This window comes from Phoenix dactylifera, chromosome 17 (assembly GCF_009389715.1).
Source record: "Phoenix dactylifera cultivar Barhee BC4 chromosome 17, palm_55x_up_171113_PBpolish2nd_filt_p, whole genome shotgun sequence".
NCBI classification, from domain to species: domain Eukaryota; kingdom Viridiplantae; phylum Streptophyta; class Magnoliopsida; order Arecales; family Arecaceae; genus Phoenix; species Phoenix dactylifera.
In genome coordinates, this window is record NC_052408.1 from 5,698,371 (window position 1) to 5,720,292 (window position 21,922).

A 21,922-nucleotide genomic window follows, 5' to 3' on the forward strand; every position below is an offset into this window, starting at 1 on the left:
GAGAGAAAAAGAGAGGAGAAAGAAAGAAGATCGAGATTCTCTTCTTCTTTTCCAAAATAGGGGGAGTTCATCTCTCCCTTTTCTCTGTGATCAGATCCAAGGGGCAGCTGTGGTGGCCAACCCCAACGATGGTAGGAAGCAGCAAGGCCAGCTCGGCCAATCTCGGCAACCGACGACGGCAAACTCGGGAGAACGAGGGGCCGAAATAGGGCACCCTGTTCGGATGATTTTCTGGCAGTTTGCATACCCAAATCATGGTGGTTCGCAGCTAAAATACTAGGAGAGAAAGAAAAGGAGAAGAAGAAGACTTGCCGTGGTCCAGCAAGGTGGTCCGACAGCTCCTTCCAACAACAAATCAAGAAAGAAGATCGGAGGAGGAGCTTAGGATTGGTGGCTCAAACTCAGGTGAACTCGAAGGAGAAGGAAGAGGATATTTAAATAGTTGATCCCGACCTTATCTGGCCGGAGGATATTTAAATAGTCGGACCACGGCAACTTAAGTGGACCAAGCCCCATCCTCTGGTTTCACACATTAAAACCATGACATTATGCACTAAGCTTGCCCACATTCAAATTATGCATGCTAGCCTAGCAACTTAGGGTGCAATCGAGCTGAGCTAAATCAAGTAGCTAGATGCTCGAGCTCGTATCAATTCAAAATACTTAGCTCGAGATCGAACGAGCCTTAATATGTAAACTCATATTCGACTCGATAAAAAATATATATTGTAAATAAATATAATATTATTAAAAATATATGTATTTGGCACGTAAGTTTCCAATGAGTATTTTGCTGCTCTGTCTCGTAATAAAGGAGTTGCGTTGAGCTTGGGCAACTCGCCGGCTAGTTTTTTAACCCTCCAAGCGGCTTGCCCGTCGTTCTGCATTCTGTTGGGTGTCTTTCAAAAGAAGTACGAGGCTAAAAACGTAACTTGGTCTTTTGCTTTTCGGCTCACACAGTTTCCGGCGCTATCGCTTTCCTTACCCTCCTCGCGTGCCAGTTCTATTTTATTAATATTCACCCTCACCCCACTTCGCTATTGGATTTCTCTTCAACCTCCCTCTCTTTCCGTTCCTGATTCTAATACTCTTCTCGAAACCCCAGAGAGCGACGGTTCCATCGTCTACATCCCCTTTTCCGGCGAAAAAACCTATCGCAATTCCCGCCGGAATTACCCTATTCGTCGGTGGACCAGTTCCCTCGGTCTCCCTCCATGAATCCGGAGTAGTAAGTCCCCAAATTTCCAATTAGTATCTTTCCTCTATAAGTTTTGTTCCGAGAACAGCTAGATGTGTGAAATTTCTAGTTTTTTTGTTTGATTTTTGATCGGGTGCGCTAGGGTTGGGGTAGGATCTGGCCAACTGAGTTATTTCTCTGCTAAGATTTACTCCGGTTTATTGAAGCGATCTGGCGTCTGTTATCTCTTTTGATTGGTAAATTGGATTGGGAGGGCCGGATTAGATGGTTAATTTGCGACGTTGACTTCTTGTGCGTTCTGGATCGGATGTTTTGGTTCCAGATCTGGCGTGGGATTGGGTTTTGAATCTGGGTTGATGCCCCAGCTTGGTTATTATTGTCTGGGTTAATTTTGTGCACGAAACTGACGGTGTGTATATTGTGTTCGAATTGTGTTGGGATATACTTGTGGGTTTGTTAGAAGGTTGATCTTTGGTTGGCATCCATTGTATTGGATTGATCTTTGGTTGGCATCCATTGTAAAGCGATGAGTTGAGCCTTCATGCCTTGGCTATATTGGCGTATCAGTGGAATATGGTGGAATTTGTCCCTAATTTGCATCACGTTAACTTTGAGATGGTTTTACTTGTAAGGAGGTGTTTAGAAGGAAAAGAAAAATTATCTTCATATTCTGGAAATACTCTGACTTTTTTTTGTGTGTATGGTTACTGGTTGATCTATTTAGAATACATTCGGTTCGGTACATGGTGGTCAGACTCATATGGTGCAAGTTTTTTTTTTTCTTTTTTCTTAAAGTGGTGGATATGTACATCCAAAATGTTTTGAATTCATAATATTATTGCTCTGGAAGCATCTCATGATACCATAAACAGATCCGTTAATAAAGGTATCATACTTTTGGTTGGCAATGTGTGGTAGTTATAGCATACCAATTTCAGAAATTTGACCATATTCTAGGTAGAGATTTTTCCTGAACCTGTTTTGTGCTATTAGTCTACAAACATGTAACCTTGTGCTTGACTTTACTGGCAGCATTTATTGCTTTAAATTTCGTCAACCAGATACTGTCTAGCTAAAGGTGTAACTAACCTTTTAGATCTGTCTCTTTGAAGGCTTTGGCATAGAATAAACAGTGTTTTATGGTGATAATTTCTGTGGGTCAACATTTTTTGGTGAAATAATTTAGAAATAATGTAAAAAAATTCTTGTGGTCACATAATAAGCACACGAGAATTTAAGTTGATGTTTCAATGGATATTAGATAATTAATGTGGAGATTAATATTTGGATTTACATCGTCAATGTCCATCAATTTGATCTATCTTTTACTAAAAAAAATTAGGGTTTAGGGGGTTAACTAGGGGAGGCAGCACTTTTTGAAATTTTTTATTTCAAATGAAGCATTTTGTTCAATTATTTTTATAACATTTGTCATATTGAAAAGAACACGGGATGAATAGTGTACGTGTTTTGCATTGTTTTGAGGAAATTGTTTGACCTGGCCAATGCTAGGCAGTTTTATTTTGCACTTATTGGTTGTATGTATAGGGTTTAATATGTTTACCTATTCGCTTTATTGGAATAGTAACTCATCAAGGTATACATTATGATTTATAAAATATTACAATTTTTTTTTATCAATCCACATGATGACTGAAATTGTTTTTCTTCCATATGTGATATGGTTTGTTTTTATTTCTCATCATTTTTTATATTTTTTCACTTAAAAATTTATTTATTTCTTCTTTTTTTTTTTGTTTTTGTCAATCAAAGTTTGCGAGGTAAGAAGGAAATTTAAGTTCTTAGTTATTTAATTGAGGAGTTGAATACCTTTAGTTTACTTAGCTTTGATGGTGATATAACAACAAACAACCCTTAGAAAATGGAGGTAGTGCCTAAGCGTTGGAGTTATGTGTGAAGGTGATGTTCCTAGGTGGAACCCCTGTATTGGTGGAGATTTTAGGTGTTCTAACCCTATTTTATAAGTGTTAATTTAAGAAGGTTGTTCATTGTTTTAGTGTTACTCTTCAGTAATTTCTAATAAGGGCATGTCATGGTATTGGTGTGCATTCATGTTAGGATCGAAGTCCAAGTTTGCACCAAATCATGGTCTGCCGTACCTGTCCGGCCTGGGATCGGTACCGGATCAGCGTGGAATCCGGTACCGGTAGTTTATTGTTGAAGAACCGGTACGGAACCGGTTCGGACCTGTACGGGACCGGTTTCGTACCGGTCCGGGCCGCCATCGGTACGCCGACCGGTACCGATACGGCAGACCTTGCACCAAATTGTGTCCTAAATACATAGTGGCCTCATTGGTAGGGCTGAAAACTGATTATAGATCTACTTGGATCCACTTCTGTATCCAAATTCTTATAGATATAGATTTGTGTACATCTTTCCAACTCTGATCCAAATTGTATTTTTTTTAAAGTTTTTCAAATCTGGATACGGCTTTGATGATTTTCTGCAGGATGCAGATCTGGGCATTCGTATAATTTAAGCTAATTGAAAACCTCTAATCCTTCAATAAAACACTACGAGAACCAAGTTTCTGGTGGCCAATAGGAGGGTGGGCAACATAGTGGTCCTTTCTAGCATGAAATAAAAGCGCGAGGGCAAGGGTTTTCATGGTGCCTTGCTAATGAATGCTCTTGTTGGATCTTGGATTGGCTAGGAGCCAAGACTTACTCCAAACAATAGTAGGTCCTAGACTGAAGTTTGGCTTGCAGGATTTCCAGTTCTTTGACTTTATTTGAAGCTTTTGCTTCCTAATGGTGTTTTAGGGTCTCGCGTGGTATTAGGATTAGGACTGAACTATCAACTAGTACAAGTTATCAATTTACTATAATAGCAAAATGGATATAATCTGCTTTGGTGTTGGTTATAGAATGATGTAATTTTAGTGTCAGCTTTTGAACTATATAGTGAATGGGAGATAATATAGTTTTTATAACATAGAGCCTTGGAATGGCTATTATATAATATAGGCCCAATGCGTAAGTAGTCTGCCCCATCTCCATTGGACCCCAAAGGAACCTTTAGGGCTGGCATTGTGATTTTCATTCTGCATTGCATGTTCCTAGTGCCATGAAGTCCTTCTCCCTGTACTTCCTCTTCAATGAGGAGAGTGTTCCTTCTGAGGGGGCCTGAGGGCCATTAAGCCTGAGAGAAGCCCACTAGTCGTGTTGGGGCCTTGGGCTGTGGCCATATGGTGGCTTGTGGAAGCCTGCGGGGCTGATCCTCCCACCAAGTGGCAGGAAGCGCTTGTCAAAAGTTTCTGATGCTCAGTAGGAGGGCGAGAAACATACTGTTCCTTTCTAGAATGAAGCAAGAGTATGAGGAGGGCAAGGGTTCCATTGGTGCCTCGCTAGAAAGTGCTCTTATGGCTCTTGGGTGGCTGGTAGCTGGGAATTACTACAAACAATTAGATTGTAATTTGGTTGTGAGGGAATTACTGCAGACTATTAGATCGTTGTTCGGCTTGTGGGGTTCTATCTTTCCTTATGCTAGGTATTGGTTTCCAACTTTTGGGACTTTTGCTTCTTAATGATGTTTTAGGATTTCATATGGTGCTGGGTTATGGTTGATTTATCAGTTAATATAAGTTGTCAATGTACTATAATAATAAAATGGATACGTTCTGCTTTCGTGTTGGTTTTCAAATGATGTAAATTTAGTAGTTTTGGAACTATCATGAATGGGAGATAATATGGTTTGTATAACATAACAATAGCTGGCCTTGGAAGGTTTATTGACATGACATGCACACACATAAATATGGCTTATGTTTTGATATTCTTTTTTTTGCATTGTTTTAATATGTACAGCATTATGTGGTTTCATTTAGCCTTCTCTTCGCTTTGAGCATTAACTAAGGGCCCATTTGGCATCACTTTTATTTTTCATTTATATTTTAAAAAATCATAGAAATCAAGACAAGAAACATTTTTGGTGCTATTATTTTATTTTTTTTATTTTTCATGTTATTTTTATTATTTCTAAAAAAGAAAGAAAGAACTCTTACTTTATCTATTTTCAAAAATAAGAAACTCATGTCTTTTACCACCATCATCGATTATCACCATCATCTCCACCATCATCATTGCAATCGCCATCACCATTATTATCACCACTATTATTGGCATCGCCGTTGCCTCGACCGCCAACACTGTTGTTGCTACCACCACAACCATTGCACTCCCACCTCTGCCACACTAGCATTGCCGCTATGGCCTTTGCTACACCACCACCACTATCATCACTGCCACCGCCACATCATTAGTGCCTTGACCACGCCACTACCGCCACTACAATCTCCATTGTCTCCAGCACCATGATCACCATCTCAACCACCAACATCATGTTTATAGTTTCAAAAGTAATTGACTATACCAAATATGTTTATATTTTGAAAAATTTAGATATAAAATAGAAACAAAAATTCTATTTTTTATTTCTAAAAAGAAAAATAAAGGGGTCTCTAATGATGCCTAAGTTTTTTCTTTTTCTTTTTCTTTCTTGTATTTTTTTACAAATGCTATAGGCAATATCTTTCATGAGCCTTAATTATCTGATTGTAGATCTCTAATATTGCAATCAGTATTGGTGAATGTGAAGTTGTTATTAACTTAAGGATGACATCAGTTGCTTGGCTTTTGGTTCTTTCTGTCACCAGATATCCTTCAGACACTTTAGTTTTTCTTGGTAGGTCATTTTCAAGACTGAAAAACTTTACTCAGTAGAGGTTCTATCTCTTCCAGCTATCTAGTTTCCTCTGGCCAATACCCAAATCACATCTGAATTCATTTAAACAAATGTAGATATAACTGCTATTTGATCCATATCTATTCTCATTTATGACAAGGAGATGACTAATATCCAACTTGTATTCATTTCAAACAAAATATAATGTAACTAATAATATACTTATATCTATTTAGAACAAATATGGATACAAATTTTAGTTTTTTTTCTTTCCATGATATATCCATCTCCATATCAACTAAATAAAAGGGGAGCTGATATTCAACTCATATCATATGTGTTCAACCCCATTCAAACTTTTTCAGCACCTTACATGGGACTTCATCTATAACCTTTCACATTGGATTTTATTACTGCATACCAGCTTGTTCTGGTACATGTCTCTTTCATACACATGGTACAGGTTGATACAGTACTGTGGGTCATTAGCTTGCTTTCCCATTTTAAACCCATGCACAACCATACCAGATAATCCTATTTCCATCTGGGGCAGGATGGGGCTCACTTTGTTGTTCCTTTTGATTTTTTCTGGAGATCTTGAGATCCGATTTATCAATCAAATGCAGTATGAGCTGAAACTGATCAAAGGAAAAATTTTAAGATAATATATCAGCTTTCCATAGTACTATCACTATATAGGCTTCTTACAGACAAAGCAGTTAAATGTAAAAATTTGCAATGTTTTGTCAAACATAGCTTTATGCCCCCATTATAGTTTTGTTATGAATTGAACACTTATTTGTGTGAATATGACTATTTGTAAATTAACAGAATTGTGCAATGCATTTAGTAAATAACAATAAGAACAGACTGTTGTGATGATCTATGATGCTAATTTTGAAAGATGAATTACAGATTATGTTATGTCTAACTAAGCATATAAATATACTACTATAAAGTGGTAAACAATGATCGTTTATAGATAAATGAATGAAGGAGCATATCTCAATCTGCCAGCTGCAAAACTTTCTTAGAAGTTGTGTATATTGGTGCATGCCAAGCATCAGCATGGTCAGTTCTTGGCTCATCTAGGCACTATTCCTGATTCTGCAAGCCTTATTTTATATAGTGGAAGCCATGGTCAGTACGAGGTCTCACTTATTAGCTTAAGTAATAGATTATTGTAACAGATGTAATAGTCCCATTGAGAATTTGAATATATTGAGAATTTGGATATTCCCTTTTGGAATAGATGACTCTCTAACTTCTACAAACTCTTCCATTTGGCAGCATATGTAGACTAGTTTTTAACTTGCATGCTTGGATGTAGGCGTCCAATTATCACAATAGGACAAAGATATATGCTTGATTTTTAAGTTGTCACTGTGACTAGAGATGGGTGAAAATTAAACATCTGTAATTGCATGTCATGACCATTGTAGGTCTTTTCTGTACATTACTACTAATGAGGAGGAAACCATTTTATAAGTTTAGTTTTTTGGCTCATTTAAGAAGCCATTCACAAGCTATATGTTCCCCTTAATGATGATCTGTAGTTAAACTAAAGATAGTCTTGGTTTCTTGTCAATCAAAAATACTTATTCAAGAGATTCTTATGAAGATCCTTTACTGCTATTTTTACTATACAGTGATACATTGAAGCTGATCAAATCCCAAAAATGCACAAGCTAGCCTTATTATATGGTGGCATATGCTGAGCATAGAAGCCAATAAGCCATATTGTAACTTTAGATACCTGAATAAAGAACACATGCAAAATTGAATTTGTGTGTGTGTGTGGTGAAGCAGTGGTTTTTAAAAGAAAATTAGGTTGTGGAAGCATAACTGAAGCATCTAATTAAGTAATATTGAATATTGTGAAATAGAATCTGCTCATGGTATGGTAAAATAATGAATAGTTTATTTACTAGACTGAGATTGTTTTTGATAGAATATAATTTGCAATAGATCAAAAAAAATATTAAGATGGATGAACACATTATGAAAAGGTGTTTTAGTGATGTGAGTGAGGTTATAAAGCGAATCCAGCACCCTATTGATTTTGGATACTTATATCCCAACTTATTGGGTTGGATATATGATTTCTCTCCTTTGCCATCCATGAGGAGCTCTATTACATTATCTTCTCAACACGTGCATTTTCTTGTCCTGTTTAGGATTTCCATCCATGATTTTGTCTTTCCTTGTTCTGGTCCTATGTGACAAACCTGAGCTCATTTTCTTATTGGACTCTTAGTCTTAGCTGCATATTTCAATCAGTTCACCACATCGTTACGGTAATAAAAGCCATGGTACTGGTAACATAGATTATTTTTCCTTTCTCGCTTGCATGTCATAATATGTGGTGGATCAAATAAAATATAGCCAAATAATTTTTATAGCACTTCATAATAGTTAAAAGGATGATCTCCTTACTTTCTTATTTGTCTTGAAATTGGTCTCTCAAAGAATTGACTCTGCAAGCTTTTCTCTTTTGCAGCGATTATTTGTTCAAGCTTCTGCTTATTGGTGACTCTGGTGTTGGCAAATCATGTCTTCTTCTGAGGTTTGCGGTAAGGAGACTAGTTCATTTTTCCTGTAACTGTACATTAAGTGGTGATCGTTTTTCTTTTAAATCATGAAGAACATGGAAGGACGTTGATTTTCTTTATACATGAAACAGTGGCATGATAATGATTAAATATCATGCATATTCATCAGTTGCCCAAAAAAATAAAATAAAATTTTGGGCCTCGTATCTGTTCCCAACAAATTTGGAAGTTGTTGCAAAACTGTACATGCTTGTGTTTACGTAAAACCACTATCAAGACTCACTTTACGGTAATACGTACCATTGGTTTTCTCGTACATGGAAATGACCTTTTAAACATCAATGTTGTTGAGTATATGCAGACTGATCATAAACACTAATTAGAAGACGAAAGGATTTCTCAGTCTAAATTCTTTCTGAAAACTTTTAAATATTTTTTTCCTTGTTCTTTGGTGTTCTGGACTGCTACTTTATCTGGGCAGCACAATGGAAAGATGCTAGCAATATATTTTCTGTCTTGTGAAGCAGGCCTTGAAAATTGGAGTTATAAGATTTTCCATCTATCATATTAGGACTTAATGGTCTTATTTTCTTATTAAAATGGCATCTTTCTGTATTATCAATAAAGTGATTGTTTGCATGCCTTACTAATCATTTTCTTTGTGTTGGTTAGGATGATTCGTATTTGGAGAGTTATATCAGCACAATAGGAGTTGATTTTGTAAGTACGACTTTTTCTTTGGTGATGGCTTTGACTGGATGGAGAATGTGTAAATTATACTAATGCAGTCTTCTTTTTTATAGAAAATACGCACTGTGGAGCAGGATGGGAAAACCATTAAACTTCAGATAGTGAGTATGACATTCTTGTTTAATGTGATATAATGTGGATATTGTATTTCCTAAAAAAGGCACAAATAATAATAATACTATGCTGGGGTAAATAAAAGAAAATGCATGTTTCCTTTAGGGTTTGAAGTGACTTGTATTTTATCATGGCATATTCCATGAAGGATTTGCCCAAACGGCCAATCATTTTAATGTCAGACTTGGATCAGGGTAAGGGGTGAAAGTATAAGATCCAACAGGATTATTAAGTCAAGATGGTCTACTTGTATCCAGATCTGGTCCTTCTGTTTTGGGATTTAACTGGGATTAATATTGGGTGAGTATGTTTACCCTCGTTCTTTCAAGTATCTGTGCTCACATGGACTATAGAAGAATGCTAATGGCTGCACCTGTCTCTTGGAGCACACCTGCTAGGCTTCCCAATTATTGAAGGTTTCTTACTTTTTTATGCTGCGGGTAAAAAGGGGGATGAACAAACCATTAAATGTTGCTGCTCTCTCTCTCTCTCTCACACACACACACACACAAGTACAAATGAATGCTTAATTCCTTTATCTCTTTTAAAGTGTTTATTTTCAAATTTCAACTTTTAGGGCTTGTTTGGATATTCCTACAAGATTGGCTGAAAATCCTGTAGGAATAAGGTTTGTTGGCCCATCTAGCTTACATTTTCTAAGAGCCTCTCCAAACTCAGCCCAAATCCTAGCCTATGAGCTGCAGAAAGAAAAGAATTACCTATAGAGGTCTTTTTTTTTTTTCTTCCCATAGAATTTGGGATGGGTGGAGTTTGGTTGATACAGGGTCATGCTTAAATGAACAACCCAATCCATGAATCCTACAGGATTTGCAGCCCAATTCTATAGGAATAGCCAAACAAACCCTTAGTATGATCCAGAATACTACATCGTTAGTAATTTTTTTATGACTAATAATTACATATAAGTTCTTTGTTGTGATTCCAAACTCACTTTTATTAATTTTGTTTTGAAAAAATAATAAATTAGTTTGACCAAAAAATTAGATTTTGATTTGATGTTGCCAAGTCCTAAAGAATTAGAATTATGATCAATAGAAAGCTAACCTGTAGTCTTGGAGAAGTATAGCTATCATATATGTAGATTAGTACTCTCTAATTTTCTTGTTGGTTATCTTGGGTCCATTTCTTTTAAGGGTTGGTGGGTTCAGGGTATTGTCACATCGACTCCATATATGTTCTAGTGAAAACATTGACCCTTTGTACAAAATTGATCCACATTTTGAATCCAAGCCTCTCTATAAGATCACTTTATTGCTGTTCTGAATTATCTTGAGATTTCTTGTTTATGTTGAGCCTCTTCATTTCCCTTGTTTGGTACAGTGGGACACTGCTGGGCAAGAACGCTTCAGGACAATTACTAGCAGCTACTACCGAGGAGCTCATGGAATTATTGTCAGTTCTCTCTCCATGCATCCCGCATCATTTTTCTTCTTACTCTGGAATTGAAGGGCTTTCTGATGATTATTTGTACTCACTTGATGTGCAGGTGGTATATGATGTGACAGACCAGGAGAGCTTCAATAATGTTAAGCAGTGGTTGAATGAGATTGACCGTTACGCAAGTGAAAATGTCAACAAGCTTCTGGTTGGAAACAAGTGTGATCTTACTGCAAACAAAGTTGTGTCATATGAGACAGCCAAAGTGAGCTATTCTTTTTCAGTTAGTAGCTGATTGCATAGTATAACATACTAGATAAATCGATTTTATCATTTAGGTGGTAGGCGATATATTCATATATGCCATCTTTTATCCACCTATGGATATTCTGTTAGAATCTGTATTTGATTTTGTTTGACATCTTAGAAAATGTCTAATCCTGATTCCATTTTGTTAGGCATTTGCCGATGAAATTGGTATCCCTTTCATGGAGGCTAGTGCCAAAAATGCAACTAATGTAGAGGAGGCTTTCATGGCCATGGCTGCTGCAATTAAGAATAGGTAGGGATGTTGGAAACCTCATATTAAGCGTGTCATGTATAATAAAACTCTAAACATGCGTGTTTGCTGGTTTCAGGATGGCGAGCCAACCAGCTATGAACAATGCTAGGCCTCCGACGGTGCAGATTCGTGGACAACCTGTCAACCAGAAGAGTACTTGCTGCTCTTCCTAGATTGGCGATTTGGCATGTTAGATCAGCTGAACTTTATATTTGGGAACTGCAGGCCTCGTTATTTTCTTCTCTATTCATTAAAATTTGATGGCATTATTCAATTCTTTCTTAACTATTTGTTTTAAGTCTGTACAAATTGGGATTCAGATAATAGTTTTGCAGTTCCTATTTGATGCTGAAGCTGCAGGTGGTGTTCATTTGGATTTTTAGATTCTAGGTGGTAACCAAATAAAATTCATGTAAAACAGGATGAGCTGGACCATTTGAAGTTGGAAGGTCCGATATTTCTAGATTAATTATGTGTAACAAGCAAAACTAGGGTGTATAAATGTCTATAAAATCTAACAAAACGTCCCATATCCCGAGGGATATGTGATGGTGATACTAATCGAATCATTGCTGGAGATCCATGTTTGGTTCTGACGGAGCCGATTAGCAACCATCTTGCATTTAGCACCTTGAAAATTCCAAACACGGAGATTCTTTTGTTGAGACAAGCTGAGGCCATCTGTTCGGTTGGAAGGGTGGCAAAAAGACAATATGAGGAGAGAGAATGAGGATGCGCATATTACTTCAATTAAACTGGTACATCATGGTGCATTAAGCCCATATATTCTACTATGAAATCTAAACTCCCCAGCACCTCCACTTCATGCTCCAATCAACAGCCTGAGCCGGAGTTAAATCTGGCCTAGCCCAAACTTAGTTAAGCCGAGCCAAGTCGTCTGACAGTACATTCTCCGAGCTCAATCCTGCCACAGCAGGACAAGTGGAATGATCTTTTTTCGTTTAGACCATTGTTACATACTGCTCTGGGTATAAACCCCAGACATATTAGCTCTTCCGTAAGCACATGCTGAAAACAACCAAACCCATTAATCAAGGATCTCCATAAACAAAACATTATTCCATATATATATATATATATATATATATATATATTGGGGGAAAAGAAAACTTGGCTTCCTTCTGAAGCAGGGAAGGAGGTGATGGCAGTGGTGCCTGATGTCGTGGAAGCTCTCCATCTCCATGGTCCCTCATCGTCTTCGGTCTCAGTCTCCTCCGGTGCCAACCTGACACCGTCTATGTAGTCAGGCTCAGGCTCTGACAACGAGCCGAACAGCCGGGTCCACCAGTTGTCGCTGCTCCGCCTGCGCCTCTCGGTGATTTTTTGATCGCATAGCTTGAGCTAATTGCAGGATTCTAGATCCCTTCATTAGTTCTGGTTGTTTGAGCTGCTGCAATTTACTCAAATTATTCGCGCGCAATGGTGGTGTTTATGTGCTGTGATTAGTCCAGATTGTTAAGCTAATTACGAAACTTTCAATCCCATAAGAATACTAAATTCTATAATTAGTTGATTATTTAAGCTAATTGCGAGATTTTTGATACCATAATAACTTTACACAGTTTCTCAACATGGTGAATTGAGCGAATTGATGAGAATTTGGCAGTCACTTTCCACTCTCATCTCAGAAGTCCCCTCTCCTCTGCAATCATGAAGGCATCCCTAATAGCCCATCCCTAATAATACCCGTGGAAGGTCATGGTTTAACCCTTCATCATGGAATAGTGAACCTTGACATCACAATATAATCAAGAAAAAGGAGATATATCTCGAAATAAATTCAACAAAACAGATTATTTATGGTAGTCCTCTATACAACTTAGCTAATAAAATTTTCACTGATTATCCCTAAACATCAATACATGTCAATAAAACACCGCGCCAATCATTAAATTCAACTCTTAAAAATTTACTAGGGCCAAAAGGTGGAAAACAGAGATAACCTTCTGCACTAAAAACCCATCAAGTGCATTCCTGGCTGGTCTGGCCGGGCAACTTTTCTGTCTGCGAGGAAGCGAAGTGCAAGCATACACAAATGAGATAAAGAACAGCTCTCCATTGCAGAGACACAGAACAGCTCTACTGCTGAGCATTTACAGAAAAACCAGCTAATCAACAAACCACGAACTACACAGTCGGTGCCGAATCGTGTGCCGGCACAGGAGGCACCAAAGGAGCTTCTGGTGTGGTCAAAATTTTCTAAGAGTATTGCCGCGAGGTGTAGTCGGGCACTCTGGTTGAACTTAGAAGAACCGCCTCCTGAAGTTTCTGGTAGTTGCCTGGTATGAACGCATGAGGAGTCCCACACCAATTCCTATCCCAACACACATTCCCAAGCCTATCCCAACACCGACTCTAACACCGGCATTGAACCATGTTAATTGGCCATCATCATCTGAGTACCAACCTTCAGGGTAGTAGCTATGACCAACCTTCATATCTGGATCACATTCATCAACCTCTTCTGTAACCTGTAAAAAATTGTACAGTTTGATTAGGTCTAATCATGTTAGAAGCTTAAATATATGATATATGAACAAAACAACAAGCAAGAAAATTATTTATAGCCGTTCATCATACAGAAAAATGGCATGTAGGTAATTTGAGTTGGTTCACTGGCTACAGGATATAAGTTCCAAACTCTATGTCCACCAACTAATCATTCTTCTTGCCTTGGTCACTAGGGGGTCTTCCCCTTGGTAGCCTTGTCAATGGTTGAGAATCAGCACCCTCTTCCCCTTCCACCACCTTATAGTAAAGATACAAGGCTTCTAGTTGGTGGAAACTCTTCACATAATCATCGAAACCAAGTTAAATTACATAAAAGAAATTATTTTTGGCACACGAGCAGAAGTATCTTTACTTGAAACACACCTATGGAGTTCAAATTTTTTCATCTAGCATTTCTGGGATTATGAAGCCAATTTTTTGAACATTTTCAAATGCTAATAACAAAAAGTAGAATTCGATAAAAATCTCCTCTCATTAGAATAAATAAAAACAAATGAATATATCACTATTAAAGTTCCCTATAACTACAACGGCAGAAGCTTCAATTATTCGCCAATCATCAGTCTCTCCTTTGTCCGATGTTTAACCAAGTTTGGGAAAACCTTCAAGGTTTCTTTACACTTAAAACCACATGAAAGGATCATCTATCCATCACTTTGCCAACTAGGTTTTAAGATACACCCTTTACTTGATCAGTTTTGCTTTTGAGACCAATCTATAGAGAGGTGACATCTTGGGACCTGATCAAAAAAACATTTGCCAGGTCAGTCCCTGATTCAATCCAAATTTAGGTATTTTTTAAGTTCGAATTGAGCTTAGAATCAGGCCTAGTAAAGCTTTTATGAAATCCAAGCCAAAGCGTGGCCAGAACTAATCCAGGCTTCACATTGTTTGGCCCACACCTAAGCCAAGTGCCTGACATCTGAGCCTAAGCCTGGATTTTTCAGGGTGGGCCTTCAAGCTGATCGAGCCAGTGCAGCCCATTGACTCCCCTAGTACCATTATCTGTTTTTACTCGAACACTAGAACATTATACAAAATTTCAAAAAGATTTAAATTTACATATTTTCAACTTAGTTCCCATATTAATGAAAACATTATATGTCACCAGCAGCTTTTTTACTACCAAATTCTGACTACTCAAGTTGATATCATGTCATATCTCCATTAAAAACTTTAATAACTTAATTATCCCCAGTAACCTCAACCATTTAAAATAGGAAAGAGATTTCACTTTTCCTTTCATCAGAAACTAAAGTAATCTGGACAAGCCAACACAATCTAGCTATAGAGAAACTGAAACACTGTCTTATGCACAAAACGGTGCTACTTTCTAAAAGGGTACCATTTCTTCATCCTGAAACAGTCCTTTTCCATATGTTTCAATTAAGGGAGACTCAGCCGACAAAGCTTCGGCATATTTTCTGTTGTATCTTCCATTAATGTTCCTGAAGTATTTATATCTTTTTACAAACTCACCATATAAAATCATGCTTTCATGCACATGCTAATGAAATCTTGATTGGCTCCTAGTCACTTAATCCTCCATAGGCGCAACTCCAATGAACACATGCAAATACTACTACAGTTTTTCCTCATAAGATTAATATTCTTGTCAATGCTCTTATTTCTCCAACGATATTGTTTAATGTAAATCCACATTTTTATCAACATCCTGAACCCAAAAATATAGCTGCCATATATGTTGTGTGTATGTGTAGTACTTGCATGATATAGTTAACAAAAAAATATTGCCTTGTGTTCAGTACACAAAACTTTATAACTTCAAGCAGTCTCCATTTCATCTACCAGAACCTAAATAATTTTTCCTCCCAAAAACTTTGGCTTTGCATCTACCTTTTGTGTCATCTATATAGTCTATTTATCTCATGAGTACCATAGTAAATGAAACAAACATTCACACAAACATTCTCTATTTCATAAACATATTAGAGGTTACTTTCATGCATATGCTCTTAATTGTGTTGTTATCTGTAGCTATCTCCATGTAGGAACTTCACCATTATAATGACCTAAAGTGGTTCTACCTTCATCAATCTTCCTCTAAAAATTTTGAAATTCAAACATAGCTCAGCACATCTAACTGAACATGAAATGGATGATATGTAACTATAAAGATCACGATCAAACTTGATGTTTTTGTTTGTTGTTCCATGATAACTTTTCTAAAGAGAAGTTTTTGACATCAAAGGATAAAATCAAGAGATGTTCCTTCTTCAACCTAGCCATTTCCAGCAATTTGCTAAGGACCCTATATATCAATGTGCACATTGCAAGCAAAGACATCTTCCTCGGGATTCAGGAACTAGTGTTTAGGAGTCAGAGCCTGTTTCGGGTAGCAAGGACCAAGAATGCATATTGCTACATGAAACCCCCATTCCATGAGCATATATTACTTTAAATAAAATAAAGCGGAACCAACACACCCAAGAGCATATATTACTTTAAATAAAATAAAGCAGAACCAATACACCTAAGTTTCATGAATTCTAAGATTGAATCACCAATCAAACAACTTCTTCTTTCCCGACACTTCTCTCCCTCCTACCTACTTCATGACTAGCTTTCCTGATTGGTCACTACAAGTCTGTTTGGTGCATTGAAGAACCAACATAAGATGACACATGGGAACCCCTTGAAAAATTGGGGAAAAGAAGATATGGTCATAATAGATGCACATTAAATCCTACCAGAATGAGGTTTGACTGAGATACCCAATCTCTAATGATCCCTCTTGACAACCTTAACTCCTCACTACCTTCCTTTCCAAGTTTAGTGTTTGTGAATAAGTTTGGTAAATCTTTTTATGTGATGCACGAAACACTAAATCGTTTACATCAGGATGACTCAAAAAAAGTGCTAAAGACCAAACAAATGAATTAAATTTCATAAATATGAGTGCCTCTATTTGTCTTTGAATCTACAAATGTGCACATGCAAAACAAACCCACATTAAGTAACTTAACCAGATACTATTCAATTTCAAATACCTTCTATTCTTAAAAACTATTGACACCTAGTTAATTCTGATAAAAGAACAAAAAAATTTCAACTTTTTTATCAAGATCATTGTGATAGTTATGGTAGCAGTTTTGAAACAATTCTTACATTAGCAGGTCTATTGGTTCCAAATCTTCCTTTTCAGGAAGAGTAGAAATTTTAACATTAGACAATCACATTGACCTAGCCATTTGATTAGGACTTGTTTTTTTGCATGTACATCCTTCTTCAAAATTTGATTAACCATTATATTAGTTGCTTGCCGGTTCCTTGTTATGGATGACTCATCAACATCCTCCTCATCAATGTTATATGGAAGAGCTGAGATGATAAAACAAGTGCATCTTATGTTTACGCCATTCTACTAGAACATCTGGCAAACATGACAAATGCAAACACAAATAAGATAATATGACAACATCAAGCAGTAAGCTGTAACCTAAAAAAGTTTCATGACATTCGATAAATGCCAAAAGCAGGAAGTGTCCGCCACAACACAAGTAACCAAAGCAGACAAGCATATATCACATCTAATGATTGACATATATTTGTATGCTTCAAGTAACAAAAAAGTTACACCAACCAACCAATATGCCTTCTTTCACAACATATTTTACCTGCCTATATTAACCCAAATTAACATTTTTCGTTCTTCACAGTAACTTGACAATGGCAAACTTGGAGCAATATAGGAAATGAAAGACCAACCTATCAAGTTGCAAACTATACATTGCAAAATTGAAAATTTGTACCATAACTGTAAGTAATGTTCAAACGCTGTCCTAATTATTTGAAGCTGACTTTAGTTGTCCTACAATGCAAAAACTACCTCTAATAACACTAAGGCACCCAACCGGAGTAACAAGAAGACAAGAACCCAGCATCAAATAAGCATCATTGTCAAAAGAAAGAAACTGAGAAAAAATCAACTCTGAAATGGCTCCCTATCAGGGATTCTTAGGCTTGAGAATAGATCAATCATCCTTTCATTTACTTAATGGAAGCATTCAGGCGAGCCTAATCTTTACTTTAAAGAAAAGGATCAATCTTGGCCAAAACCAACTAGAAACTAATTTCAATAAGTCCAGCAGAAATGTCTCTTGGTTTGCATCTCTTATCTTCATTGCGCAGCTTGTGAATTTTGAGAGTAACCTTTTGTCATGTTCATGCGTTCACATAAAGCAAATAAGTAGCAATTCATTTTCATGTCATTAAGTAGTATGAGCAAACTATAAGGAGTTTATCATACCCATGTTTGGATACTAGGAGGAGCTTCAAACCACGGAAATTGTAGTACCACCATCCTTTATGCCAATAAATTAGCTTAGTAAACATCAAGACTATTAGTATTTATCATGACCAAGGTACACTGAACCAGTACCATTAAGCGTACCGGTCGCCTATCGGACCGGTTCGTACCAGAATCGGTCCGGTACAAACTGGTTTCCTTGTTTTTTTTCAGTTCTCGTCCGCTCGCGGACGCGGGTAAAAAAAAAAGGCCACAAAGTGGCATTTATGACCCGCACAGGGCAACGCGCCCTCGCGCAGCCCCGCGCGGGGCGATTCCCAATGCGGGGAATCGCGCCCACCGCGGGGACCGCGCAGCCCCACGCCCGCGCTGGGCGCTCTACCCTGAGGGAGCACGTGGCCCGAAGGCCACACGCTCTACACCACAGCGTACACGCTGTAGTTAAAAAAAATGGTACCGGTGCGAACCGGTCACACCGTTATGGGCCGGTACGAAACCGATATGCAGTCGGTACACATATGTACCGGTCGGTACCAGTCCGAAAACAGCTGGAACCGGTATCCACGCTGTCCGAGTACCGGTTCCAGATCAGATTGGTCTGTACCGGGCCGAACCGGTCCGCACCGGCCGGTACGGACCGGTTCGGCATACCATGATCATGACCTTCTTACTGGACTTCCTACTCCATTATCAAAATGAAGGGGAAATGATGCATTATGACCTTCCATCAAGATCATTGTGAATCAACTGTTCCTCACAAGCCATATACTATCACGCTTCTCTTACAATTGGCTTTTAATGGCGAACCTACAAGCTTCGCTACTGGTTCTCATGCTTCATCTCTTGGGTTTTCGCTTATTTGTTATAAATCTAGTTGATAGGTAAATAGAGTCTATAGAGTTTTGCAAAACTGGACTAGTAGTCATTCTGCTTGCTCTTTCTCTTGCATGTTTAGCACCTCAAGCAATATATTCGCTAAAATTTTACTACCAGCTACGCATCATAGGACCCTGTCTGGATAAATAGGGAGGAGAGAAAATAAATGTAGGGAAGCAAGAGAGAAAAAAGGAAGAGATGGGAATTATGGATCTGATAAAAAGAGAAAGGAACAAAAAACAACTTTGACTGCAAGTGAAGTGGAATTTCCCTTCTTTTCAAATCTCTCCACTTTCAAAGAGATTAAAAATGTGGATTTAGAAATGGACTATCCAAGGATGGGATTTTAACTCTCTTCTTTTGTCTCCTTGGTGAATACCTAACCAGTGAAACTTTCTCCTCTTATCTCTACCAAAAATGGGATTGTCACCTTCTCTCCTCTTTTTCTCTCTACTTCTCTCCATCCAAACAAGGCTTTAACATTTCCATGCACATATGTTGCTCAAACATCATCTTCTCCCCTTCCTTATCATTAGTGTGTGATCATTCTAATTAAGATCAATTGAAATTGGACATAATCTTTTTTATATATTTCTCAATGTTGTCCCATTGCTCCTCATAAGATCGATGACTAGGTTGCCAATTAACCCTATAAGTTCATGTTGCCAATATCATTTTATTACAAAAATATACAATTTCAATAACGTGTTTATTTGTTCTTTTCTATAGAACAAAGCTGTGAAACAAAGACCATAGGAATTGTTCCAATTTGTTCTACATTAGCATATCTATTTCCTTTTTTTTAATCTAAACTATTAGATCTAAAAAGATGCCCACGTCCATTGATCAATTATAGATTGACCTTCCCATTTCATCTTCTTCCTTGTGCAGATCTGCTTGCAATATAGAGAATTACAATAGTCCTTATCGCCTGAAGCATCCCCAAATACTAGTATCTCAAGATGTGTCACCTGCTCTTACATGCCACCTCACCAATTGTGCCAACGTCAAGTTAGTCCACAATAATCTCACATCCATAGATCAGTATTCAGATTAATTTGGAGATGCAAAATGGGCAAGCCAAAGTGTTTACACCACTCCTACCTAAATGAGGTTTTCTGTTCTTGTCTTGGGTGGAGCATCCCAAAGTATTTCAAACTAGGTAATTTACAAACTGATGCACCCCCCCGCCCGCCCCACTAAAAAAATAACTAGGAGATGCATAAACTATTTTTCATAGAATGGAACAAGTATCCATCTTCGGATGTTTTTGACATTATTTCTCATAACATCCTTCCTCAACATCATGTCCTCAAGTAGGAGCACAGGATGGAATCTTGGGGTGATTTAATTTTCTGAAAAATGCCATTCATCTTAAATGTACAAATTTTATCAATTTATCCTTAAAATCCAGATGGTGCACAAATTGGTGAAGCCATGATCCATTCCATTTTAGAACAACCATTCTACAGCAATATGAGTCTAACAATAATTGGCAATAATCTAAAATTTCTCTACAGAAGCCAGTTAAATACTCCCTTAACTCTTATCATGGACATTCTTATCCCAAAAATATAATGCTCTAGCAATTCAGTCTTTTATAATCCTATGTTGTGCAAAGGACACATATTTATTCTGAAGTTCTAACAAACAAAAAAAAGGGTGAAAAGAATTAGCTGTTTCACCTTGTATTAGCAATGTAAAATGCGGAGGAAAATTGCAAAGTATAAAGAATTTATAATTAAAAGAGTGATCAACTTACAGATGATGATGATCTGCGATGAGTCAATCCTTCACTGCTGTCCTGCTCCCTCCCGGCGGCCTCTTCATCCTCCGGTATCGCATCCAGCACTCCTGGCCTCGCGGCCTTCCGCCTTGGGCTGAGCTGAACAGTCTGCGTAAGAATTAAAGGAACCCCCGCATAACATCCAGCCACATAGACCTCAATCGAAGGGGACGAGATCCCAAGCTTTGGCTGCACGAACACAGACGAAGCAATCGATGTCGCAGAATAGCAATCCATGCCCCACCCAGTCTTCGGATCCTTGTCGGAGGACCCCAAATGTTTGTCGAACCCGATGACCCCATTGCTCCAGGGGGCCTCCACCCTCTCAAAAGAGCCACAGAGGATCAAATTGCCCCTATCATCGCAGACCTCGAAATCGACGGCGCCGGTGAGGCGGACGCCCTCGGTGCTGACGTAGGTGACCTCGGCGGCGTCGCGATCGAGGCGGTCGCGGCGGAGGGGGAGGAGGGTGGGTTCCGAGTTGGGGACGCGGGCGCCGTTGATCTCGAGGGCGGCGCCCATCTCGCGGCGGAGGTGGGAGAGCGTAAGGCGGGGGGGCACGGCGTCAGCGGCGCAGGGGGTGATCCGGACGTAGAATAGGCGGATCTCGAGCCAGGAGGAGGGGGCCGGGGCGGCGGGGGGGCCGTTGGGGAGGAGGCTACGGAAGGAGGTGGCGGAGCCAGCAGTGCCCCGCCGGGACGGGGGTGCGGACGGAGAGGGGAGGGGGATAGCCAGGGACCGTGGTTGGTCCTTCTTCTCCTCTTCCGCGGGCGGCGGCGGATCCATCATCGCCGCCCGATCGGGGACAGATTCAGCGTCCGGATGACGATAATTCCGCCATGGATTCCGAATTCCCCCCTCGTCGCTTCCCTTAGCTTCGATCGAGAATTAGGGTTAGGGTCCTTGGAATCGGAGTAGGGAAGCTGGGAGGACGAGGAGGGCGTTTGCGAGAAGGCGATACGAAGCAGGAGGGTGATTCCACGATAGGAGAAAATACCCTGCGATGGTTCCAGGACAGGGAGTATGCTCTCATCGATTTGGGTTCCACTTTTCCTCTTTCCGTATTTAGCTTATAAGGAACCGCGAATATTGACTGAACCATCCGGCTATCGTGATTCGTGAAACCGGGTAGATTTTTTGTTGGACCGGATGGATTGCAGTTCCGGAGGAATAATAG

At 38.7% G+C, this 21,922-nt stretch overlaps 2 protein-coding genes across 2 annotated transcripts; one reads left to right on the plus strand and one right to left on the minus strand.

Moving 5' to 3' along the window:
- The first annotated feature begins 1,004 nt into the window (after positions 1–1,004).
- On the plus strand, positions 1,005–11,634 carry LOC103712476 (GTP-binding protein YPTM2-like). Its single transcript, XM_039114800.1, has 8 exons — positions 1,005–1,228; positions 8,406–8,478; positions 9,130–9,177; positions 9,261–9,308; positions 10,663–10,734; positions 10,829–10,984; positions 11,178–11,281; positions 11,358–11,634. Exons 1-8 carry the CDS (start codon positions 1,215–1,217, stop codon positions 11,452–11,454), a joined length of 612 nt encoding a protein of 203 aa, XP_038970728.1. The 5' UTR covers positions 1,005–1,214; the 3' UTR covers positions 11,455–11,634.
- A 1,413-nt stretch (positions 11,635–13,047) lies between these two features.
- On the minus strand, positions 13,048–21,751 carry LOC103712430 (uncharacterized protein At1g01500-like). Its single transcript, XM_008798950.4, has 2 exons — positions 20,722–21,751; positions 13,048–13,773 (listed from the first exon to the last, which is right to left on the minus strand). Exons 1-2 carry the CDS (start codon positions 21,532–21,534, stop codon positions 13,546–13,548), a joined length of 1,041 nt encoding a protein of 346 aa, XP_008797172.2. The 5' UTR covers positions 21,535–21,751; the 3' UTR covers positions 13,048–13,545.
- Between the last annotated feature and the right edge of the window lie 171 nt (positions 21,752–21,922).